The following is a 24,744-nucleotide window of genomic DNA, read 5'->3' as shown; positions in this document are numbered from 1 at the left end:
ATAAATAAAACGAGGTTTATTTGAACATTTGGTAGACATGTGAATTGGAAATCAACGAAGATAATTCCACTGGAAAATAAATAACTTTACAGTACTTTATTTTTTAAATGAAGTTTCTTTGATTTATAAGAACGCTTTGGTCTTGCTACAGTGTATTTTACATGTAGGTTTTTTTCTATGTTAACCACTATCAGTAAGGTAAAACATGTTGATGTTGGTCGCCATTCCAGATTATAGGAATGAAATGTGTCACTATGAGGCAGTGATCTTTGATACCATGTTTTATCAATACTTAACATGTGACATATTGGCTTTATATTATGTAATACATTTTCAATAAAAAAAATAAAGTTATGTTTATATTGATTTAAATACTATTTCCTAATCAAATTCGCCATATTAAGAACATTTCTGGAATATTTAGTGTTGAAGACATCTTATCAATTGGCTTTGTTATTATGTAGTACCACGTACTGTATTTAGTCCCGATATTGTGACGTTCTTTTGACCCCCTTTATGTCGAATTCGAGAAGGTGTGTACTTCATCGACAAGACTTTCACATATAACTTAACGATATGACTTGAGGTCACTTCCACAGCTCCTTGATAACCCATGAAAGAAAACTGATGAAAGTTGAAGTAGGACTTTCATTTTTGTAAGTAAAGGAAATTCAGGGTGGGGCAGGGTGGGGGGAGTACTTTCATAATGGTGAAATGATCCGCGATTCACTTTACCATACTACACTTGGCTGAATAAAATCAAAAGAATGCCTGAACTAATTTGGATCAACTGTTGTCCGATTTCCTCTGTCATCAAGCACTATCAATAATCATACTAAGAAAAAGATGGCACATATGTTTTTCATACCATTTCTGTCGTTGAAATTTTCTGTATATGACATATAGAGATAGTATTTCATACACTTGGATTGATAATGTATATGAAGGTACTCTGTATTGATTGTGTTAATAGATACTTGTGTAACAAATATTATATGTATGTTCATATTTTTGTAACTGTTTTCCGTGTCTTTTGTTGTTATAAATATTGTTAAACAATCTTCATGTATATGTTTTTGTCAATAACATACCGATAGTAGGATTTTATTCTATTCCAAATCATTCATGTTTAAAATAAAGATGTTTGATCGTTATCAACTTTGAACTCGTTTACTAAAGAGTGGGCTGTCAACATTTTTCCGAAACCAGTTGAGGAGTATATGCATAATACTTGATACAATGACACACGTGTCTGCTTTGATTGATTGTCGACGATCATGCTTTAAGGCTTTTAAGACCGGGACTATTCATGTCTTGCAACTTTGAATTCCTCCGCAACAGAGATCAGTGTCTTTGATGACCTGTCAACACTAGAGAACCGTGTGTTGTCTTAGATGTTTGTTGATGGTTAAGATCCTGTACGATATGACTGACCCCCCTGGATAAAACAATTGATCCTGTACTTTACAATCTTTGTATTTACCTGAAATTCCAGTATTGTCTCTCACTGCCAGCAGACAACTCTTATATAATGAGGAACACCAACAAACATGACAAAGCGAACAACTTGATAGATTTGACAGTCAACTAGAACCGTTCATTATTGTAGACATACTGTCTCTCCTCTCTATAATACTTGGCAACATCACAGAAACGGAATGATATAGACAAATGGGCATTGTTCTCCGTAGTTCTGAATGTGACGATGCTATCTGTCAAGAAATGCAGATACAGACAGAACTGGCACGATGCAAATGTGCTTTTTTTGTGGGACAATGAACGAAGTACGACCAATAACCACGAAAACATGCACGGGAAATTTTAAAAATTCAAATGCTATTACATGACATCAGACGTGCTTCAAATTGATAACGATGAAAAGCTTTCGTTTGAAGTCCTGTGTGTCACCTACATACAAACTTCACACCTATTTATCACAGAGATTGCATAAGTTGGCAACATTTGATGCATTTTAATTTGAATTTTGTGTGGAGCGTTACGAAATTCAGGTGATTTTATACCATGCTGATATATATTACTAAGTAAAATCCCTGTCTTGTTTACATATCATGTGATATGTATTTCACTATCTGTTTGTTTGGCATGTTTGTATAGCAGAAGCGGGTTGATACTTTGGAAAGGTGCCAATATTTCAACATTTAATCGGTGTGTATATATCATTCTCTGTATTTAAAAGATAAAATATAATAGGATCCTTATTGGTTTTATACTTGTAAACAAAACCATGTCAGTAAAACCGCTTAGTAGGCATGACACACAATGTTTGGTTTCTGGTGTTTTAAGTGGACTGTATAAAAAAAAAACCGTATATCGCTGCGGCGGGGCAATCAATCTCTTAAGATAACATCACTAAACAATATTTAAAACTTCAAATGCACGTTAAGATTTACTTCACCGTGGAATAACATCTGTACATTCCATTGGATAGTTTATGTCACGTGATGACCAGAGGCCGTGTAAAGCTAAGACGTATTTGATGAACATCCGCATTCGTACCATTATTGTCATGTTTAGCAATCTCTCATTGATAAATTGAAATTAAACGATTTCTTCAGTTTCTACATCTTTAGCTACCTATGAAGTAAAATGTAACTAATTTATACGATTCCTCTACTTCCATAACTTAGAGAAACATCCTCGATAAAAAAAAAACTTTTATATAAAGCGGAGGCTAAAAACACGGAGATGTTTTTAAATCTGGTGTCCCTCGGTCTTACTCTTTAACGACAGTGTTAATTTCACAAACGATAACCGGGCTTTATAGACGACACGTGACACAATCACACCATTATGATGACATATACTTCGTGCTCGATTTCAGTGCTTGATAAAATTTAAAAAGCGAAACGTATGGAAATAAATTGTAGATAAGACAAAGGGGACATCGGTATGATATCATTGGTATAGCTTCAGATGAAATGATTTTCATATGATGAACATAACGAAAGGTCTACACTTTTATATTATGTAACAAATAACGTCAGTATTGACAGTAGTTACTAATGTGATCCAAATGACTACCTTTCTGCTCCATATATATATCTTACTTTTCCATGCCGGCTTGAAATCTTCCCGACCAAACAATGTTAGTAAGTTTTCAATGCTCATGCATCCACGTAGGAAACGCATAAGAATAATCTGTCTGGTGTGATATTTATTTCATGTTAAAATTCTCTTAACAAACAAATTTCCGTAAAATCTCCCAAAACACATCTCTAACAACATCTTTCTCTCATTAAGAAGCATTCTATTTCTTTTTGCGATAATATGAAGCTGGACATGAGAACGTGACACTTACTTGGAATGACCAAGGTTTACATGGCGGGTGTCGTCGACAAAGCACATGAAGCTCACTCTTTCGGAACACCTGGTTTTCTTCTCATTTTACTTTTTTCAGGAGCATCGGTGTTATCTTTCTTTTGTTCATGTTTCGCCCTAGTTGTATTGAATTTGAGTTGGGATTGTGAGTATGTGGACATGCTGGTATTTTCTTTTTGTTTTTTTACTGCAACATATGAAAGTTCAAAGCTCATACCTTAATTACAAAATGTACATAACATGACAACCAGAAGCAATTGTGTGTCTTTTGATATCCGCTTTGTTTTCACTTTATGTTAAAGACTAGTGAGGAATGTACAAAATAATTACCATAGGTTTTGTTTTTCTTTAACAGAATAACCCTTTAGCTGATTACTCCCCTAACATAATACTTCCCTAACAGAAGACTCCTCTAACAGAAGACTTCTCGAACAAAATACTCCCCAACCAGAAGACTATTTTGACAGAATACTCCCCTAACAGAAGACTTCTCGAACAAAATACTCCCCAACCAGAAGACTATTTTGACAGAATACTCCCCTAACAGAAGACTTCTCGAACAAAATACTCCCCAACTAGAAGACTATTTTGACAGAATACTCCCCTAACAGAATACTCCCCTAACAGAAGACTTCTCGAACAAAATACTCCCCAACTAGAAGACTATTTTGACAGAATACTCCCCTAACAGAATACCCCACTAACAGAAGACTACTTTGACAGAATACTCCCCTAACAGAATACCCCACTAACAGAAGACTACTGTGACAGAATACTCCCCTAACAGAATACCCCCCTAACAGAAGACTATTTTGACAGAATACTCCCCTAACAGAATACTCCCCTAACAGAAGAGTATTTTGACAGAATACTCCCCTAACAGTAGACTATTTTGACAGAATACTCCCCTAACAGAATACCCTCCTAACAGAAGACTGTTTTGACAGAATACTCCCCTAACAGAATACCCCACTAACAGAAGACTACTTTGACTCCCCTAACAGAATACTCAGAAGACCTGTGACAGAATACTCCCCTACAGAATACCCCACTAACAGAAGACTACTTTGACAGAATACTCCCCTAACAGAATACCCCAATAACAGAAGACACCTTTGGCAGAATACTCCCCTAACAGAATACTCCCCTAACAGAATACCCCACTAACAGAAGACTACTTTGACAGAATACTCCCCTAACAGAATACCCCACTAACAGAAGACTACTTTGACAGAATACTCCCCTAAGAGAATACCCCACTAACAGAAGACTACTTTGACAGAATACTCCCCTAACAGAATACCCCACTAACAGAAGACTACTGTGACAGAATACTCCCCTAACAGAATACCCCACTAACAGAAGACTACTTTGACAGAATACTCCCCTAACAGAATACCCCACTAACAGAAGACTACTTTGACAGAATACTCCCCTCAGAGAATTCTGTTTCGTTCACGATGCATCGAATATTGTCAATGTTTCCATAACTCCTTTCATTTTTATTCCGATGAATAATCCCCATTTCTCTTTTATCATGACACAGGGAAAGTTCTTCGATGACTCTCAAAATCCAACATTTGTATAGTACTATGACTCCTGGATCTTTTTTCACGTTCTTCTGTCTTTTTTATTGACTTGCGTCCGGAAGAAATAAGGCCTGTTGTTTAACAAAGGATTTTCACATTTCACATATCTCACAATACCAATACACTCACTGAAGGTGCATTTCCTTCACACAAGTCTGCTTTAATTTGCTTATGTGCCTCATGTCAAGCGGTTATAATCTCGCAGGGTTCATTCTTGCTCTCAACCGTGTCTGCTCTCTCTTTTCTTTCTTTCTTTGATTTTTGTTTGGTTTATCGCCCTGTCAGGGTGATTTTGATGCAAGGTCTCATCGTAATAACTGTTGGTTACTTCAGTGAACAAAAAGTGGGAGACACATTGTTTATCAATTATAGACATTGGGGTATATTGACAGTTAAAACAAATCATAGTAAACGGACTACAGATGTGCAGGAAATGAGGTGGAGTAGGGAACCTCTCTATATTTTGTTGGTAATATTTTTGTCATTCAGCGAAATATAGAAGATCACCAGAATAAGCCGTAAGTGAGGGACCACCTAACCGCAGTCACGAAAACACTATAAAATTTGATAGATACTTAAAATGATCCGATTTACAATGTACAATCTCGTCATCATAAAGATGTCATTTATATTCGTAAAGTGAACACACACGGTGCTCTCATACCGTAGCGTTCTCTCCTGTAAGCTCTCAAATTGTAGTGTCCCCGCCTATATTCTCTCAAATTGTAGTGTTCCCGCCTGTAAGCTTTCCTACCGAAATGTTCCCGCTTGTAAGCTCTCAAATTGTAGTGTTCCCGTCTGTAAGCTCTCCTACCGAAATGTTCCCGCATGTAAGCTCTCAATTTGTAGTGTTCCCGTCTGTAAGCTTTCCTACCGAAATGTTCTCGCCTGTAAGCTCTCATACCGTAGTGTTCCCGACTGTAAGCTCTCCTACCGAAGTGTTCCCGACCGTAAGCTGTCACACCATAGTGGTCCCGACTGTACGCTCTCCTACCGAAATGTTCCCGCCTGTAAGCTCTCATACTATAGTGTTCCCGACCGTAAGCTGTCATACCGTAGTGTTTCCGCCTGTAAGCTCTCATGCCATAGTGTTCCCGCCTGTAGGCTCTCATACCATAGTGTTTCCGCCTGTAGGTTCTCTAACCATAGTGTTACCGCATGTAGAATCTCATGCCGTATTATTCCCGCTTGTAGGCTCTTATCGTAGAGTTTCTGCCTGTAGTTGTTTTTTACGTAATGGTCCCGCTTGTAGGCTCTCATACCGAAGTGTCACCGCCTGTAGTCTCTCTTATCGTAGCGTTTCCGCCTGTAGTTATTTTTTACGTAATGGTCCCGCTTGTAGGCAATCATACCGTAGTGTCACCGCCTGTAGTTTCTCTTACCATAATGTTCTCGTCTGTAAGCTGAGAAAGCCGAACTTATCGCAATATCAATTTTTAAAGCTGAAAGTATTATTTGGTGTCGAACACAACGGCATTCAAAATTTGTGGTTTATTGTAAAAGGTCCATACGAAATATATCCACTGCCCATTGTAGTATTATACAACGGAAATATAACCCAAACTCTAAACAATACATGTTGATCCGGGAGTATAATAATCAACACAAAACCATCTTGGTTCATGGATGATCGTGAGAAATAGATATAGGAACAGATGTCGTATTTACCAGATAATGAATTAAACTGTGTCATACAGTGGTTTCCCCTGGAAAGTACATTTCGTTATGGAACTAGTGCTCATTCTCATCTAGATTTTGACATTTCTTTTGATCGATTTTGATGTTCAACTGTCTCCTGCCTTTGGTTTCGAACTTTGGGCTCCTAGTATTGCTAACGAGTCCTAGAAGGACGAAATCACTTTACGGTGCAGTTTGATTTATTTGATATCTACTGTATTGAACTGTGTCTTTTTAATTCTTCCAGGACCTATGACAGGTCAGTGATGTTATCAGCCTGATCCATGAAAATCTAGAAGACGTGGCTAGAAATGATGGCATGTTTATCTCTCCAACGAAAAAAACAACAATGACTTCAGGGTTAAACTATTTTGATTTATTTACTTTATTTTACATGAATGTTATGAGAGAAACACATTTTTTTTAAAACGTAGGTAAGGAAAAATAATAGAAACATGCCAGCTGTAAACGTGACGGTGAATATTTACGACCAACAGAATATTTATTGTAGTGTAATTGATACTTAAAATATAGGCTATCAACACAAGTACTGAGTACCACTACGACTAGTTACTGCGTCTTTGGGAACACCAGTTAGAAGAATGCACGTAACTGGCCCATTGTTACCTGTGATCTGCCCGTGATTAAATACCTGGTGTTATGTCTATATAATTGTCCTCTCCTGCATGCAATACCCCAACCACCACTACCATTTATTGCAAATAAATGTTCAGTTATATTTTTACATAACATGCTTTGTGCCACACGAACAGGTTTTGATCATCTACGTCAATATGATATAGGACCTGACACTGTATGTTATTATGAAATTTTTATATGTTCATTTTAAGACACCAAAGCATGTGTAAGTTTAAACGGGCTACAGTAATTACTGTTTACCTATTCCGTGTAATTCCAGGGAACCAACGTGTTTGTTCAAGTTGTCTAATTGCAATATCTTGTGTAGTTATAGAACACGCTGTCTAGCCCAAATCAACCAAACGAGGGTCACACAGGATGAAAGGAAACCACTGCACCAGCGCATGGAGACACACACCATTTGATTAGTTTCTGCTTAGTCAACATGGGTTGGCTTCCTCGATCAGACGTCCATTTCCAATAATATAAAATGTCATAACAATAGGACTGGGAGCCACGTGGTAGTGTACATGTTATAACACTACAATTATGATATATTACACTGTAAATAATCAGATATTGTTTCGTCAAAACGTTCAGAGGAAATGACCTACATAACTAAACATAGATACATGTAGTTATAATGTAATCTTGTTTACATCACAGCCGAGTCCGTTTTATCAATCCCTTAGATATTGTTGCAAAATGAAAATATGTGAACAAATATAATTGCCCACTGAATGCGAGTCCTGCTATATGTAGAAGAGTCAAGTTAAACCCACAACTCCAAACCCGGCAGAAAACAGCATTAAAGAAGATATAACAGATGTCAAATAGCGAAAAAGCTGCACCATAATTAGACAGAAATGTTAAAGGCAACCTCTAGGGGATAAAAAAGACACGAGCATGGGTCTTATTAGGACATAACATAAACACATTTAATAAACAAGTTTTGATATGAAAGAACTAAATTTAAAATCTCAAAAGCACATATCAATAATAACATCTTTTTACAATTTACATTGTTTATAAAGCAAGAAAAATAAAAACAGTTTTGATAAAGATATTTGTGTAATCATCATACTTGGTTATTCGACCTAGTGTTATCACCATAAAGTCGTACAGAACGTCTAAATATTCCAAGAATATATCTCTTTCCTAGTATATAGATAAGAAAATCCCGAGTGCTCTGGCAAGACATTGATAATGAATACAACCATTAATGAGACAACAAAACATAGCAACCTTGATGTGTCACACCAAGACAAATTGTACTGTCACATAGCTGACATATATTAAGTCGTGTAACATCACATATCCTTTTGTATGTGTATGTCATTTAACGCATCAATTTTGTCTCTTTCGTGTAACATTAATTTTGGCACTGTAAATATAAAGAAACAAAGATTATTCTGAGAAGCCAAGTTTGCCCAGAGTAAGCGCCTTATTGAAGGAAGCATACAGTTCCATCTTGCTTTTGTTTCCAAGGGGCAAGTGTAGGAACTGCAGACAGGTGGTAGCCTCAGGTAGTTCTGCCTGGGGGTTGGAGCGATTGAACCCTACATTTAAGGAGAAGTCGTGCACGGGCAGGTCATCCAAACCAGTGATAAACTGAAACAGCTTGGCAGCTTCCTCATCTAGGAAAAGAATGAAGAAATACCATTACATATAGTCATCTACGACGATTGGAAATGCCAATCATTGACGACATCACGGCACTAGCAATAAAAAACAATACTTAGTAAGCAACGTCTTTGTTTTGAAATATATAACATTACAACTTATCATATTACATATTTGTGTAACGAGAGCAGCTGTTAAGTTATGAAAACACGTGTTTTAAGCTATCCGATGCTTGTTCACATACCGTTTAAATCCCGCAACAGTTCTTCTGTGTACGTTTTGGCATTTTCCTCCCAAACGTTCCTTGTTCTAAGACCAACCACTTTTGGTAATAATTTATCTTTGATATACAGGGCTGTCGTTTCTCGTTTGTCTCTCGTTAGAAAGAATCTCGTGAAGTCATCGTATTGTTTTGTCCTGTTCAGAAAAGAAAGAGTTTCAAGTCCACGTTTGATTTCATCTAATGATCCTTTTCGCATGTCAATCAGATACCACTGCAGAAGGGTTTGAATATACATCAATCTGTTGGAAAACTGTAGAGATAAAAAGACATAGCCTTAATTACATCTTCATCAGTCTGTGATAAAATCTCTTATCTCGAAAACAATTCAGAATTCCAGATATTATGAATCCTCTTTTCCTAGCATAAATAGTATCCGTTGTTGTTATTGATTACTTCGATTTAACGATGAATAAATATTGATTATTGATAATTGTCTAGTGAACCGACTTCAAACCGGAGGAGATTACTGGGGAGTGATATGGTCGTTATAATGATAGCATTAAGGAAACTATCTCCTTATTACGATATGGAGTTGGACGTATTTAATATTCGTCCTTGTATCTGTTTCTTGTTGTTTACCTTGCTGTCAATTAAGGTCGTGATATTACTTACGTGGATAAGCCGACATTTACATTTCGATTGTCGATAAAGTAGATTTGACTTGCTCTTTCTTAATACCCTGTCTTGTGAATCTCTCTAGTTCACACAACAAAGCTAATGCTTCATAGCCGATAAAAATTACCCAGAAGGGAGACACTTGGCGTCTGCACCACACTAACGATTTACTTAATATTCACCGTAATTCTGTCGCCTGCTGACCAGCCACAATAGTCTGTAAACTTCTCAGTGTCCTCTCCAATGATCTTGTCAATTTCTTCCTGAGACCCTGCTGAGTTTACCTATGTAAAGCAGAATAAACCATCAAAAGTGGTTTCCTCCATATCAACATATCGAACATTCAATTTATTCATTAAAGACAGTGTTAATCTATTGTGGGAAAGACACACACGAGAAGAATCTTAATGTAATATAAGCTGTATTACGAAATCAAAAATTATTTTAAAAAAATGGTGTTTGTATCAATGCATCGATGATGTGACGTGCCGCATACCAAGTACCTGCCTAATATAATCTTTTTTCCTGTATGCTTAAAGATTGATTTGTATCTAATTTGAGGGCTGGATATTATGTATCAATCGAGACGTACGTTATTGAGTCAAAATTGGTAAAATACTTTTCAGCGCTTGTCGTTTCCTAATTTAGAATTCAACTTGATAATCTCTATTTCTGCTTTACGCCAGGAAAACTATCAACTATGGCGCTACTTTGTTCCAAATATCGCTTAAAGGTATCAGACAAATCGGACTAGACAGAAAAATCTAGCACTGCGTTGAGAGTGAGAATCCCCTCCCAAGTACGATGATTCGTTAGAGGAGTCATTCTTTGTCCAGCGATCTTCGTCTATCTTTATACTACTACATCTAGATTGTAACAACATGAAACATATAAGAAAATGAAATGATAACTGATATCTTGAAAAAACATATGGGAATAATCATATTAACAAAAAAGGAAAGCCCTACCTTTTCTATGTGTGCCTGGAGGTAGGAATTTACAACATATACAGTGCTTAGCTCATGGATAAATTCCTGGTCTCTTATGTAACTGACGATAAAGGGTGGGAAATAAGGAAAACCTGGTCCGTCACATAATAGGGAAAGCACAATGGCTTTGCCAAAGTAGTAAAACCAATCAGATCTAGTTTTGTTGTGGGTTGGTAACAAGAAACCACCTTTCCCTGAAACACAAAATAAACAGTGCACATTTGAATTTTATAAATATGTAAAACAATATTAAATAACGCAATGTTTAATAACTGGTTTCAATTGGTATGTTCATTATTCAAGCAATATCTTGGATTAGTAAAATTCTCATTCGTGCAAAATTTCGGAAGATCAAACGATGGCGAGTATAATCATTGGATATGAATTCAACTTACTTGGAGTGCTTGATATGGATATTGAATGGAATAGACCCAATTAGCATCAAACTGTCGTAAAGATCTGTCATTTAAAACGATCATACATACCATGCCATGATTATTCCAATGTTATATTTTTATGTAGATCATTACTAGATTTAAACCCAATATGATGTAGTCACTGACCACCCTCTCCGGGACATTTTGACGGTATACCATCGCCGTTTCTATATAGATCATTACTAGATTTAAACCCAATATGATGTAGTCACTGACCACCCTCTCCGGGACATTTTGACGGTATACCATCGCCGTTTCTATGCCAACATTAATGACATTCATCATGACCATGTGTTGGATGTCATTCATAGTACTATACTATGAATAGTATAACGGACGTCATTCTATTTATCTGTCACCCAGATTGCATTCATATTGGCAATAAATGCAATCTGACAGACGTTCAATGGTTAAATAAATTATACGTCTGCCCAATTGATATACCGATATTGTTCACTAAAGAGAATCTTTCTTCAAAAGAGCCTACTTTTTGGCAACTTTGATGTTTATCCATAATGTAACACCCTTCCTTTGCAGTTTTTTGTTAAAATAATTCAACGATATCTGGGTGATTCAATAGCTGAAGATGTTTTACATAATTGTTCAATATGACGTCATCATTATAAATGTAGGTAGAGTCATATGATTAAATGAAAACTGAAAACAACACGTTACATTATACGTTATATAAATAATCATTTCTTTGTGTTTATCAAGTTCGAATAAGAAAATATGTAGGTAGTCAACGGTAAATAGTGTAATTTCGAAATGATACAAACCTTCAAACATACACAATCTCTCACTGTGGAATTCATTCAGGAAGAGTGTAAAGAATTCCCGGTTTGGACCGCCAAGGTTGACATTCCTTTCTTCCTTATTGTTTGTCCGGAATGTTACCTCGATTGGTGATAATTCTGATCCCTCCTGTTTCATCTGTGCTATTCCAGCGATGAGTAAATTTTCACGATCAACATTAATAGCGACCACTTTTCTAGTTTGTTGTTGTTTTATGAGGAACATGACTTCATCAAACTGTCCACGGCGAACTGTATAAGTAATCAGATTAAACGCAGTTGAAAGTGCAAATCCAAATTAGAAATATTCTGATCTGGAATTTATCGATTTTGCATTAAAATTTTAAGATTATTCACTACTTACAATACAATGTCATTTTTTCTAGCAGAAGTGAACAATTAGACTTATTGACTTCGTTATCATTGTTCTAGACATACGGTTTTCATTTGTGTGTGTGCCCTTTGTACAATCTTTAATTCTGTTTTTTATATATGAAAATGTTTACAATACGACATAACAACAAAAACCAAAGGTAGGAACAAGTAGATATCATTTTCTACGACAATGACAAAACGTATATCAGATACAAGACATAACAAAAGGACTACTATTACAAATATGTTTCCTAGTCTGTGACATACCCTTGTGTCTCTTTTTGATGTTTGCTTTAACGCCATCATCATAAGACACACACAGAAAACACGTCTTGGTATCTACATATATTCCTTAACGACTGGACGTATCTTGGTAATCTTACCTCGTGTTTTGTCCTGTTCCTGTTTTACTGCCGTCTTCAGTTCCATGACGGATGCTTCGTTCCCCATAGTGCCCCCAAATATGTTGGCCTTGTGTTGGTATTGGTGCTCTGGGTAAGTATGAAATTTATAGAGGATATCTTATGTTTCCCTTTAATATGGTACATATTTCACGAGTACTACAGAATACATATATTCTGCCATGCTCTTGATATCTAACGGAAGTCAAATTGATTTTCTTTATAGTATATTTTAAAAGTGAAAGCAAATTTAAAAAAAGAAAGAATTGCATATACTAAGCAGTTCAAAAAAGTTTGGGAAATATTAGAGCGTTCTTTGACGCCAGATAGTTTGATATTAACGCTTGACAACAACACGACGCCATTTTGAATAGGCCTCTTTACGCTGAATTTTAGATTGATATGCTGTGTCAGACAATAATCGCTTGCACACCTGTTTTCATAAACCAAATTACAAAATATACACGGGACTTATTGATGGAAATCCTCTTATTTACTCCCGTCCCTTGCGCCCGAACATCGTCGATTTTAATGCACCACTCTGGTTGGTTAAATCTACTAAAGTTATATCAGCGCTGGTGAAATTAGATAAGATTTTTTAAATTCCTATATCTAACCGAGAAAAAAATTGTACTAAAACATCAAAACCTTATAATGGCTGTTGATATCATCTAAAACAAATGCAATGTATATGGAGTAGACAATTCTATATGTAGAATTACATTGTCTCGATTAGAAGCATTTATCTCATCAAACTGCCTTCCATAATCCAACAAATTAAATCTGACTGCATCCTCCAAGATATTGTTTGTAATGTTATCTTGGCGCCAGTAACTATGGAAATGAAGGAAAATCAAGGTTCTCTTTATAGCTGCCTTTTTTGATTACATGCTTAATACATGTACGTGTTTAATATGTGTCAACTTGATATATAATTCCAAGATCAGATTATAGTACTGGCATTACATGAAAAAGCCGCCAGTAAGAACCGGAGACAATCAAGTTCTGTATTGACATGAAAAGCCACTAGTAAGAAACGGAGGCAACCCCGTTCTGTATTAACATGAAAAGCCACGAGTAAGATAATTATGCAAATCTGTTCTGTATTAACATAAAAAACCGATAGTAAGAAACGGAGAGAAACTCGTTTTGTATTGACATATAAAGCCACGAGTAAGACAAGGAGACAACCATCCTGTATTGACAAGAAAATCCACGAGAAGAAACGGAGAGAAACCCATTCTGCATAATATTTACGTTGTAAAATGACACCGTGATAAGAAAACCTGCTTTTGATATAGATTTAAGTCATACAAATGATATAACTAAACACTGCAACGAATTGAAGCATACCACACAAAAGCTAATGTTAAACAAATGACAATGTTTTAGTTTATTATTGAAAGAAGCCAATGTAGCATTTTCTCTTACCTGACCTGTATTATATGATATCCTGTGGATGTTTGTCACAGGCTACATCCGACAAATATTTTACCTGTAAAACACCATCACAATTATTCTTGTAAGTATTGAAAAGGTTATTGATTAACAATATTTCACCTGTGCAGGTAAGTCCTCTCCAGGGGGTTTTAAACTCGTAAACTGAGCAAATGTTCTGTTGTGCTGCTTATGGATTACAACAAAGCATAAACTGTTTATGGGAGGTAACCTTAACCTAACGAAATAATTGAATTCTCAGTAATTTCACTTCCTTGTTGGTTAAGTGATTGTGGAAGAGAAACTTATATGTATTTATTGTCCCTAGGAGTGTTGATTCGTCATATACGTCCATGCGATCGTGTACTATTTATAACTATTTTTTGTTTAGACAGAACACATACTTTTAATACAGAATCAAATCCGTATTTAAATGTTGTACAAAATTTAAAGACAAATCCATATTGTCAAAGGGTGATTTATAGTCTCAATATTCCATTGAAACTGAAAACAATAAGCATTTCAATAAAGTATCTCTAAAATATGCAAACTTATAAAAAATAATTGAATTAATATATAATCAAAACTCTTTAAAATCCCTGACAGTTATTCTTCAGATCGAACGATACCTTCAAACAAGATGTACAGATTACTGTTGAAGTATCATGGCATTTTTATCCCCCAAGAGCCCTCACAAAACCCGGTAAATATGAACATATCAAAAGACATGACACATACGCCCAGTACAATGGTGCCTCTATCTTTTTTGTGATCTTTTAAACAAAATCTCTTTAAAACAAATGCGCAAATCTAACAATTGCATTGTTAATTTGTTATCTACTACCAATGCAGTGTCCCGGGTTGTTGTCAGTGGTAATATGTGTTGTTGACCTGCTATCGTCATACAGTCGTCGACAACTGACTGACAAAAGCAAACGCAAAAACTCAAATCAAAAGATACATGTTAACTATTATTATGGGGAAGTTTTACTGTCGCCTTAGTGATTTCATTGTTCTCAGTTGAGAACGTGACATTAACTTCTTGGATTGACCAAGGTTTACATGGCGGATGTCGTCGATGAAACAGAAGACGACTGCTCTTCTGGAACACCTGGTCTTATCATCCTTGTACTTTTTTGCGGGAGTCTGTGTTGTAAATCTTCTTTTGTTCATATCTAGTTTTAGTTTGGTTTATGATTATGTTGGCATTTTTTTATATTCTTCACACCCAGAAAGGTGTTAACATCATCAAGTTATTCAGAAGATATCGATGGACGCCAAATCGCGTAATTAAGGAACTCTTAATTCTTCATGTTTTTGTTTTATAATTATATTTTTAGATAGAACCTCTCAAGGAACGTAAACACACACAAATGAGGAAATGACACTGAGAAAATATATAACTGTCATCGTACAGTGTACATAAAATTGAAGTATCCTATGACAGTAGAATTTCATTTTTTGTCTCCAGTAGATGAGCCAACGAAACTGTGACCTCCAAGGGACGACCATTCAAGGAAACGCTGAATGTCGAAGCAAGTTCGATGTTTTAAGTACAAATTACCGAGACAGGATAATGGTGCACGACTTTCACTCCAGGATATTACTGCATCCCAAAAATCTGTGCTTATGCCAATCTAAAAGCAACGATGTGATATCATGGGAATCAAGCCCACAAAATTGTAATATGGGTTATATTGACTTTGTTATGGTAGTCAAGAAACCTTCGCCCCTGAAAGAAGTCCTTTTGACTTACCACTTTTGGGCTTACCACTTTTACTACAACTTAAGTTCCTTAACGTTGACATTAGAGTTGCTGTTTTAAGTACAGAGCTAAAAATAACTAAAATGTTTTAGTCAGAGAAATCAATTTCATGACACCATGACCATGGTTACATGTTAGCCTGTTACATTGCCGTCTTTCTGCTGTCTAACTATTATGATGTATAAAGAAACAAAATTTATTTCGAACTGGATCTTGGGTTTGGATTTTATTTGTTGAATTTTTAGTCTCGTTAGTTCCCAGAAAGTTTGTGATGTATTCTCTTCAGATTTCACTGTTAGGTGTCCCTTCCTTTAATGTGATTAGAAAAAGAAAATGAAAAGAAATGATAAGTAAAGAAAAGGTTAGTTTTGTATTAATAAATTGAATTTATTATATACACTGAGAAGGGAACAATTTTATATGAATGCTTCTTCTGTGCCTCCGAGAATAAGGGACAGGGCCATAAACAGGAAACGATAGAAAATTATTAAAATAATCATCTTGTTTTGAAAGAATAAATATGCTCGTAAGTTCCTCGCTATTCAAAGAGTGACATCTTCGGTTAGCAAGTATATAACATTTGTCGCAAATGTCACATGTTACGGTATAGATACAACATAACCGATGAAGTATTGAGTTGGATGATCGATAATTCTTAGTGTGTTATGATAACTGTGACAGTTCACATTAAGGTTAAGTGATTTAATAAACACATCTTTTCTGCCTTCGCCGCCCAATCAACTTATCAGCGTTTTGCCACGATCACTTCTTCTCTCAAATCTACACGCACCTGACCCTCGGTGTGTACTTATGAGGCAACAGACTCTAACACATTGCTATGAGCATCGATGACTTAACATGGACGAATAAAAAAATTAAACAAACATCGTTATCTCAATATCATCTTAACTAGCACTGGGTTTATTTGCAATATCAAATACAAAATATGGCCAAAAATCTTTCCTTAAAAATGAAAAGTATATCTATGAAATAAGTATGTAGATGGATTAAACAAGCATTAGGCATATTTATCTTACCTTCTAAAGAAGTTATTTGTTATTTGTCACCCTTAAATCGTAATTTTGAATATTCTGAAGTAAGCAAGGAGTGCTGAGGTTTTGACAAAACTTCTGACGTAAGGATATTAAAATCTGATCTGAACTCTTTAAAGGTAGAGAATTGCAATACTTATCCATCTTAATAATTTATTCCAGTACACTAATTTTTATATGGTCATGTTTATGAGAAAAGGAATGTTGACATCTAGAGAGTGACTGAAGAAGCGACAAATGCACGTAAAAAAAAAACTAAAACAGCCCATAAAAGTGACAAGTCCTGTAGATAGCTAGATACTTGAGTATCGGTCGTGTTGTTTGTACGTGTAACAGAGCGTCCGAAGTCACGCGTGTCGTGTAGGATTCGGGTCATCTGAGAGAGGAACACGTTATATGGTAGAGTAAATGTCAGTTCTGAGGTCGTTATATAAGTCTTTGTCGTACCACCTTTCATTCTAAATTACAAATATTAATGTCTGCAATAATATAAAGAACACAGACAGATGATATGTGGTCAACTCAAATGGATTCACTTTAGAACATGTTAATAATACGAATGTTTTAAATACCGATAAAAGTAGTAGCGTTATATGATCAGCGATAGGAAATCCGATACATAAAGATAATCTCCGTTTCCACTTCTTCATTTTCCTTTTAAATTGTGTCAAATTCAAGATAAGGATTCAAACGTCTGCGGGTCATTTTTTCAACCAGGAAGTTGTTAAAAATGGCTTTATGAGAACTATTACACGATCCAGTACAGCGATATTTTAGTGAGTTTCAATAAGAAAATTTAGCCCCTACCCTGGAAAATATATTTTCAAGCCATTTGTTATGTTCATTTTAGCTTGCTACTGGTTTTCTTAAGTTCCAGGCTTCAAGTTTTTTAGTTATTGTTGCTGTTGTTTATGTTTATGTCTACACGCTGTCAATTTACAATAAAACCAAACCAGTGTTTTTCAGAATAAGATCATCTCCATAAAAACCTTCAGGTTTGACAAAAGAGAAATTTTGATGTCAGGGAAATCTTCTTCATATAATGTTTAATGGCATCATCTAATGATAACTTTAACATACGTGATTACTGGATTTCCTTCTCCTTTAATGAACGGAGCACTCAATCTATACATATACAAGCGCTTGTTATGAGCATTTGCATTTTTACGCGTATCTTATGACGGGGAGGGGAATTTAGTGTTTTACACACGTCAATCCGTTTCAAATCATTATCACATGATATGAACCTCTCAATAGATTTGATTCGTCTCCCGTCTGTAATATCACCACGTTCTACATATTCTTATTAAATATTGAATTGTTGGGGCGGTGAAAGAAATTATAGCACTGTTTAAATCAGACACATAAACAATAGGTGTGTATATATATATTTTTTTATTAAGTTACAAAACAGTATATACCCTAACCGTCATGTGAAGCATTACGTATTGTACAACACTGATCTCTTCGTGGCATTTCAAGCTTACATTGATAGATATCCGATGACGATTATAACTCAAGGCCAACAGACCACTGATGAATCATCGGCCCAAGAAAAGGTTTAATTTTGTATATTCAAGTCACAGGTATGATGAACACTACGGTTTCGTCCATTACACATTACGGTGTCGTCGCCTAAAGCATATGTTGCTTTGATAAAATATGTTGGAAAGACGTTGTTTATTGAGACAAGAACATGAATTATGTCACTGATAACTATACGGATTTAAAAAAGTTTTAAGTAATCTGTTTCATCACACCAGGGTGAAATATTTAAAAACAATAATCAAATTCTCCCGAACTCTGTCCGATTATTGAGTGCTGTTTTGAATGATCGTATAAACTCCTTGTCCGATTCGTTACCGAGTGGTAACAACAACAGCCATGCACATGTTATTGCACGTGGAAGTTTGTCTGACGTATTTTGAACATTGAAGTCCACCATGATGTCACACTCTCCTGGTGGAAGAGATCGCATGCCCGTAATGAACTCGTACAGATTGAGAGCTTCCTCGTCTGTAAAAATGGGGAAAGATACTGACCAGTTATACAACCAAGTCATAATAGTAAAGTCTTATCTTAATTGACAAAGATAATGTCCCTATCCACAGATTACAGCTATGATTTGATCAAAACGAAAGACATGTGTGTTTTTTACATAAACATGATATAAAATTATCAATAGACAATTAAGATGGCAAGGTATGACCAGAAATTGACTTTTACAAGTAATGTGTAAACAAATTATATACTGAAAGGTTACTATATATTTTGTCGCAAAGCAATCTACATCGAGTAGTTCATGTATTTATACACAAAATATACATATTTCGATGACAAAATGCTACGAGAAACTTGAAAGAGATATAGACATATTGTATGCAAATACACTTCATACTTAACAAAATCCAATATATAAATACACTTAATATTTCACAAAATCCAAATCACATTCTTCAGTTTCTTGATGGATAACAAACACGGTCGTATGATAAGGGGATATCAGCCAGGTAAATGATGTTCGCTCGCTTTGAGTTAAAATATAAAATGTCACTTTCTACTCCATTGATATCTTCGATCAAGTGTTTATGCATATCATCTGATTCAACGCTTTGAAAATGGATTATTACACGCACGCATGCAATTTTATCACATGTTTCAAGTCGCGAGGTCTTCACACATTATTCCTTACTCTTTACACACTAGTCGCATTGGGAACGTGACATTTCTTACTTGGACCGACCAAGATTTGTATAGCAGGTGTCATTGATAAAGGACAGGACACTTATTGTACCGAAACATCCGTTTTTTATCCTCGTATGTTTTCAGGAAATTCCGTGCAAATCTTTATTTCATTCATATTTTGCCATAGTTCCAATTATATCGACATAGAACGAGTATTCATATCAGAGGCGTAGCTAGCCCAGCAGAAATGTGTAAGCCCAGGCGAGGGGTCTGGGGGCCGCCTAGGCCCCCAGCGAGTACAGGGCAGGGCCCTGGTGGGGTGATCAGGGGGCGAAACCCCCCGACGGAAAATGAATTTCATGATTTTAAAGATGTTTTGAATCGTTTTCTGAGACAGATTTTTTTTATTATTTATTTAACAACAAACTTCAACCCCTGACTAAATAAAAGACTATCTTTTTTAAAAAATTTTGTCGATCGACGTCTGTAATCAGAAACGTTGAAATGATAGTAAGAAGTAGAATAGTACGACGTGTATAAAGTTCCGGAAAGCAATGCATTAGGCCTAGTTATTCAACAATTTTCTATTCATATTTTTTATTTATCAAAAATATTAGATATTTATTTTCAACCTAAGTTTTGTAATTTTGTCCGACATACTCTATGCACGGATTTGTTATGTGTAAGCCTGGACTTTTTCTTTCTATGGAAGCTACGCCTCTGCATATGATAAACATTATTTTAAAAAACACGATAGACAAACAAAAATCGCCCTAAATACTTCCTTATTCAAATCACCCTGGTAAAAATTGAATATTTACAGGTACTGTGTAATGTCTTGTTTTATATCAGTCCTGTTATAGAACCTGGGTAATTGATTGGACCAATAAAACAATTACCCTGTTGTAAACGTAATAGGTATCAGCACGAATGCTTACAACGTATCAACCTGTCAAATATAACGTTACCCTCTACCTTGTGAATTACATGTTATAGGTATGGTAGTCGTGTTATCATATATCTGAAACGACAGTTGATTTGCAGGTAATACACATCAAACGTACCTAACGGTTTAACCAGAAATTTACATCACTGACATCGAGGATATTAATAGTGTCTACAGTAATAACAAGTATTTTTCTCAAGTGTTTTACTTATTTTAGTATTTTAATAGTGCGCAAGGCGAATGAGAGATAAAAAAAATAGACACACGTGAAATTTATATTTATTACTGAAGACATTATTAAACTATTAAATATCCTCTTTATCAGTGTGGTAAAAATGAGTTACATACCCGTTGTTTTAGAATTATGTTTAGATATCGAAAATAAAAAAGAATGAAGGAGTGGAGAGGAAGAAAGTGTTTGACCTGTAACCGCATTTTCACCAGGCTTCCTCTATCTTATTCCAATGATATGTCGTCATCATAAGTCAGCCATCTTTCTATTTTGTTATACCTGGGCATTTTACCAAATGAGTCAAACATGTTATTAAGACATTTACACCTTCCTTGGGTAGGTCGCAATGTCCACACAAGCCAATAACTAGGCTATAACACTATAATGTAACTCACCTGTCAGGATGGTCAGACAAGAGGCGGCCCAGCCCTTGACATTGATTTGAGCTTCGGATTTAGCCTTCAGTTCTACTAACGAGTCAAGCAAATGCATTCGCATGAACACACTGTCCACGAGATAGGCATCCATTGGAACTAAGAAACGTTTAAGGTCACTGTCAAATTTTCTGACCTTGTCAAGAAATCTCAGACTTTGTAGACCTTCTACAAGCTGTGCGAGAGCCTCTTTACCTTGGTGTAGTCTGATAAAGTTCTTTAAGAGAACCTGTGTTTCTGATTGTTTCTGAAACACGAAGATATAATGAATTAAAAATGTGTCATAGAATACCCTAAAAACTCGAATAAAACCGACCCCAAAAATTTGCCGATTTCGAAAATAAGCACGATGCTTCTTAAAAAGTTAAACATTCATTTACTTACTATTAAAGAAAACAAGAGGTCCAAAAGGCCTGCATCGCCCAACTTGCTAATTTAGCTATTCAGCCATTTAATACAGAATTTGAAATATGACAAACAATTTATGATAACCTTTCCCTATTGGGCCTCGCCCTTGTGGTCCAGCAGTGATCAGATTCACTATTAATAAAATTGCTTCAAATCAAATTTGGACAATATCCTTGTAGGAAAAAGAATTTTTAAGAACTTACATTTTCCCAATTTGGCCAACCCCTCTCGCCCTTGGGGGCTGGGAGGCACCGTTTATTCAGAACAAAGGTATCTCAGGGAGCAATGACAACAGGTGTCATAAGTCAGGCACCGGGCCAGGCTTAGCGACCTGTGAGTGAGTGTCTGATAACGGGAGGGTGTGCACCTGAGTGTTGAAACACCGTGGCAGAATATCGCCAGTATGAGTGATCAGAACAGGTAGATGCTTTCTCCTTTCTGCCTCGCGCTAGCGAACGTATTTGTAAGTAAAAAGATAAAAAACAATGTATGAGGTAGATCACAGATGGGAAGTTGATAACGGGTACTCCTAGTCGCACGTGCCTTCATAATTAGACGTTCCGTGGGTTGGGTTATTGTTGTCCAATAGGGACTGAGCTGAAATTAAGTATTTGGGTATTATTTATACTAAGACAATAGCCAGCAGCAGTTAGTCTGGGATCGAGTAGCTAGAGAGAGTTGGGAGTTGGGAGTCGGACGTGGAGACGGGCAGAGTCCCGTAGGGGACTTGCTCCGCGATGGAGCGGGCCCTGGCCAAGTCGGACCAAGGACATTTGTATGGAACTCTTTGATATGGACGGTTAACCTATAGAACCTGAGGATGCTTCTGTATGTTGATTAGGAACAATCTTTCTGTTATGGATATTAACGCGAAGTACTAACTATGGGAAACAACTATACGATGAAATAAACGTTTCGGCCAACCCAAGTAAACACAACGATTAGTCATTGTGTTACACTAGTCTTCTTCATCCAAGAATATTTCTGACCCAATTTTGGGTCTATACATTTATTCTTTTAGGAGGAGTAAGATTTCTAAAAACTTGTAATATTCCCCTTTCGGGAACCGTCCCTAAGGCCCCTGGGAACTGAGAACCAATCCTTACACAAACATTGCCCCCCCCCCCCCCCCATCCCCCCCCCCCCACCACCCCTTCATCCAAGAATACACCTGACCTAATCTGTGCCATATCTAATCATAAATCATACCTAATGGAAGTAGGATTTTAATGAATTTGCATTATTTTCCCATTTGGGCCCGCCCCTCCCATTCAAGGGGGCCAGAATCCATTGTCGCTTCCGCTCTACCCAAGGATACTTCAAAATAAATTTGAGAAATATCCATTCATTCCTACATGATTTGGTCCTTTTGAATCGGTGGTGTACACTGTGTTTGAATCGGTGGTGTACACCGTGTTGTGTATACATTCATATAAGTTAACTTATTATAGAAATAAGGAAAATAAATGTAAAAAGACACTGATACTAGGATTCAAATGGAATGTCGATTCGATTATATTTGTTTGTTATTTTAAAACATCCCACATTAACGTAACGCTATTTTTATAGTCCTGCTCACAAGGGGGTACATGAAAATATAGGTAAAACATAACTAAATTTTTACCGTCTCTCGTCCTGTTAATTTCATCTCTGCTAGTAGCATTTTAATCTCGCTGTCACCCAACATCTGGAGTAGTTCCTCATCTGTTTTGGCTTCATTCTAATAAACATGACGAATGCTCCTGATAAAATGACTACAACGATCGAGAAGGAACCTGAACCAATATTACAGTAAACAAAAAGACTGAGTCTAACTTTGATACTAACGGACAATTACTGGTGTATTGGACGTGTAAACGTTCTACATTAATTATAGTACAAGGTCGGCTCATATTTTGCAATATTGCCATTGAAGAATATCGATTTAAAGCAAAACTTTAAAACATCAGATGTAAAATATATCTTTAACAACTGTCACACATATGTCGCCAAGAATTATTTTTTTATTCTTAATTCTATACAGAAATCAAACCAAACAATACGATTCGAGACAGAAAACAATATTTCTTTGGTAAATATCAATAGTGTTTGTCATCAAACACTCGACAATAAAAGTTATCCTAAGAAGTACGCACTATTGTACAAGGCATGTGGTAGATACACTTACTTGGGCCTTGGCTAGTTTCTGGTGTAGTTTTGTAATAATCTGATGTTCCTTGGTGTGCTGATTATATACAATTTTCTCGAAACAACATCGTGCTAGATAGGGAAAGCCAGCGCCCTGCTGCACAAGGGAGAGCACTATTGCACGGCCTAGACAGAAGAACCAACGTCCCTTTAAAGCAGCTTTATTGTCAATCGGAAATAGTTCCTTCTCGTTATATTGGAACATGCGTCTTTCAGGAGCCATACATTCCTGATAAAATAGGGTAAACAGTTGGTTTCGAGGTCCCCCTGTATCAGTGGCCGGTTCTGTCCACCCGTCGATTGTGAACTTGACCTCAAATCGGCTTATTTCGCCTTCTGGTTTCCGGAGAAACTCCACAAAATCTTCGAATACCTTGTCTCGTCTGATAGTTAGTAGGTACTTGTTTTTCAGCAAAGTGGCGAGATCTGCTAATTCTCCCTCGAAATTTGAAACTCGTTGAGCAGATGCCATTGCACAAAGAACATCCCAAACGAATTTTTCACATTGCTTCTTGTATTATATATTAACTATATGGCCTTTTAAAAAGATGGTTTAGCACTGTTCAGTCGCACATATCATACACGTTCTGTCAACACGATACGTAATATCTACAGTTGGCAAACCCCCAAGATATTGTACTTCCTGTTTTAAACATGCTATTTCTGTACAGAGCCGACGGAAAGTTTATGATGTATTAATGTTGGTTGAATACCTACGTTAGGATTAACCTGGCCCCACTTGTATAAAACATCTCAACTTGAGATTTCCTCAAGTCCAGATTTTCCTCAGCTAATATCTCCTTGATAATATCTTGTATGAAAATTCCTCAAGGAATT

At 36.1% G+C, this 24,744-nt stretch overlaps 2 protein-coding genes across 2 annotated transcripts; both read right to left on the bottom strand.

Annotated features, from left to right (window-relative positions):
• Positions 1-8,651: 8,651 nt before the first annotated feature.
• On the bottom strand, positions 8,652-12,810 carry LOC132548365 (uncharacterized). Its single transcript, XM_060212224.1, has 6 exons — positions 12,744-12,810; positions 11,971-12,237; positions 10,734-10,948; positions 9,948-10,049; positions 9,112-9,400; positions 8,652-8,881 (listed from the first exon to the last, which is right to left on the bottom strand). The coding sequence occupies exons 1-6, from the start codon at positions 12,808-12,810 to the stop codon at positions 8,652-8,654; spliced, it is 1,170 nt and encodes a 389-aa protein (XP_060068207.1).
• Positions 12,811-18,441: 5,631 nt separating this feature from the next.
• LOC132548445 (uncharacterized) lies at positions 18,442-24,418 on the bottom strand. Its single transcript, XM_060212311.1, has 4 exons — positions 23,888-24,418; positions 23,345-23,440; positions 21,274-21,559; positions 18,442-19,031 (listed from the first exon to the last, which is right to left on the bottom strand). Exons 1-4 carry the CDS (start codon positions 24,377-24,379, stop codon positions 18,802-18,804), a joined length of 1,104 nt encoding a protein of 367 aa, XP_060068294.1. The 5' UTR covers positions 24,380-24,418; the 3' UTR covers positions 18,442-18,801.
• Between the last annotated feature and the right edge of the window lie 326 nt (positions 24,419-24,744).

Source organism: Ylistrum balloti, unplaced genomic scaffold (assembly GCF_031769215.1).
Source record: "Ylistrum balloti isolate Yb309-2 unplaced genomic scaffold, AGI_CSIRO_Ybal_v1 Utg370010, whole genome shotgun sequence".
Lineage (NCBI taxonomy): Eukaryota > Metazoa > Mollusca > Bivalvia > Pectinida > Pectinidae > Ylistrum > Ylistrum balloti.
The sequence above is the reverse complement of the archived record's forward strand: the minus strand, read 5'-3'. Positions and strand labels throughout refer to the sequence as shown.

What these genes read in the sequence shown, in the direction of transcription:
- LOC132548365 (XM_060212224.1), bottom strand. Translation starts at nt 12,810, where the DNA reads ATGGGGAACGAAGCATCCGTCATGGAACTGAAGACGGCAGTAAAACAG. An exon ending in GGAACAGGACAAAACACGAG is followed by an intron (nt 12,238 to 12,743) that starts GTAAGATTACCA and finishes TTACTTATACAG; the next exon opens with TTCGCCGTGGACAGTTTGAT. An exon ending in CAGCAGGCGACAGAATTACG is followed by an intron (nt 9,401 to 9,947) that starts GTGAATATTAAG and finishes TTATCTCTACAG; the next exon opens with TTTTCCAACAGATTGATGTA.
- LOC132548445 (XM_060212311.1), bottom strand. Translation starts at nt 24,379, where the DNA reads ATGGCATCTGCTCAACGAGTTTCAAATTTCGAGGGAGAATTAGCAGAT. An exon ending in AATTAACAGGACGAGAGACG is followed by an intron (nt 21,560 to 23,344) that starts GTAAAAATTTAG and finishes TTCGTGTTTCAG; the next exon opens with AAACAATCAGAAACACAGGT. An exon ending in TTGTCTGACCATCCTGACAG is followed by an intron (nt 19,032 to 21,273) that starts GTGAGTTACATT and finishes CCATTTTTACAG; the next exon opens with ACGAGGAAGCTCTCAATCTG.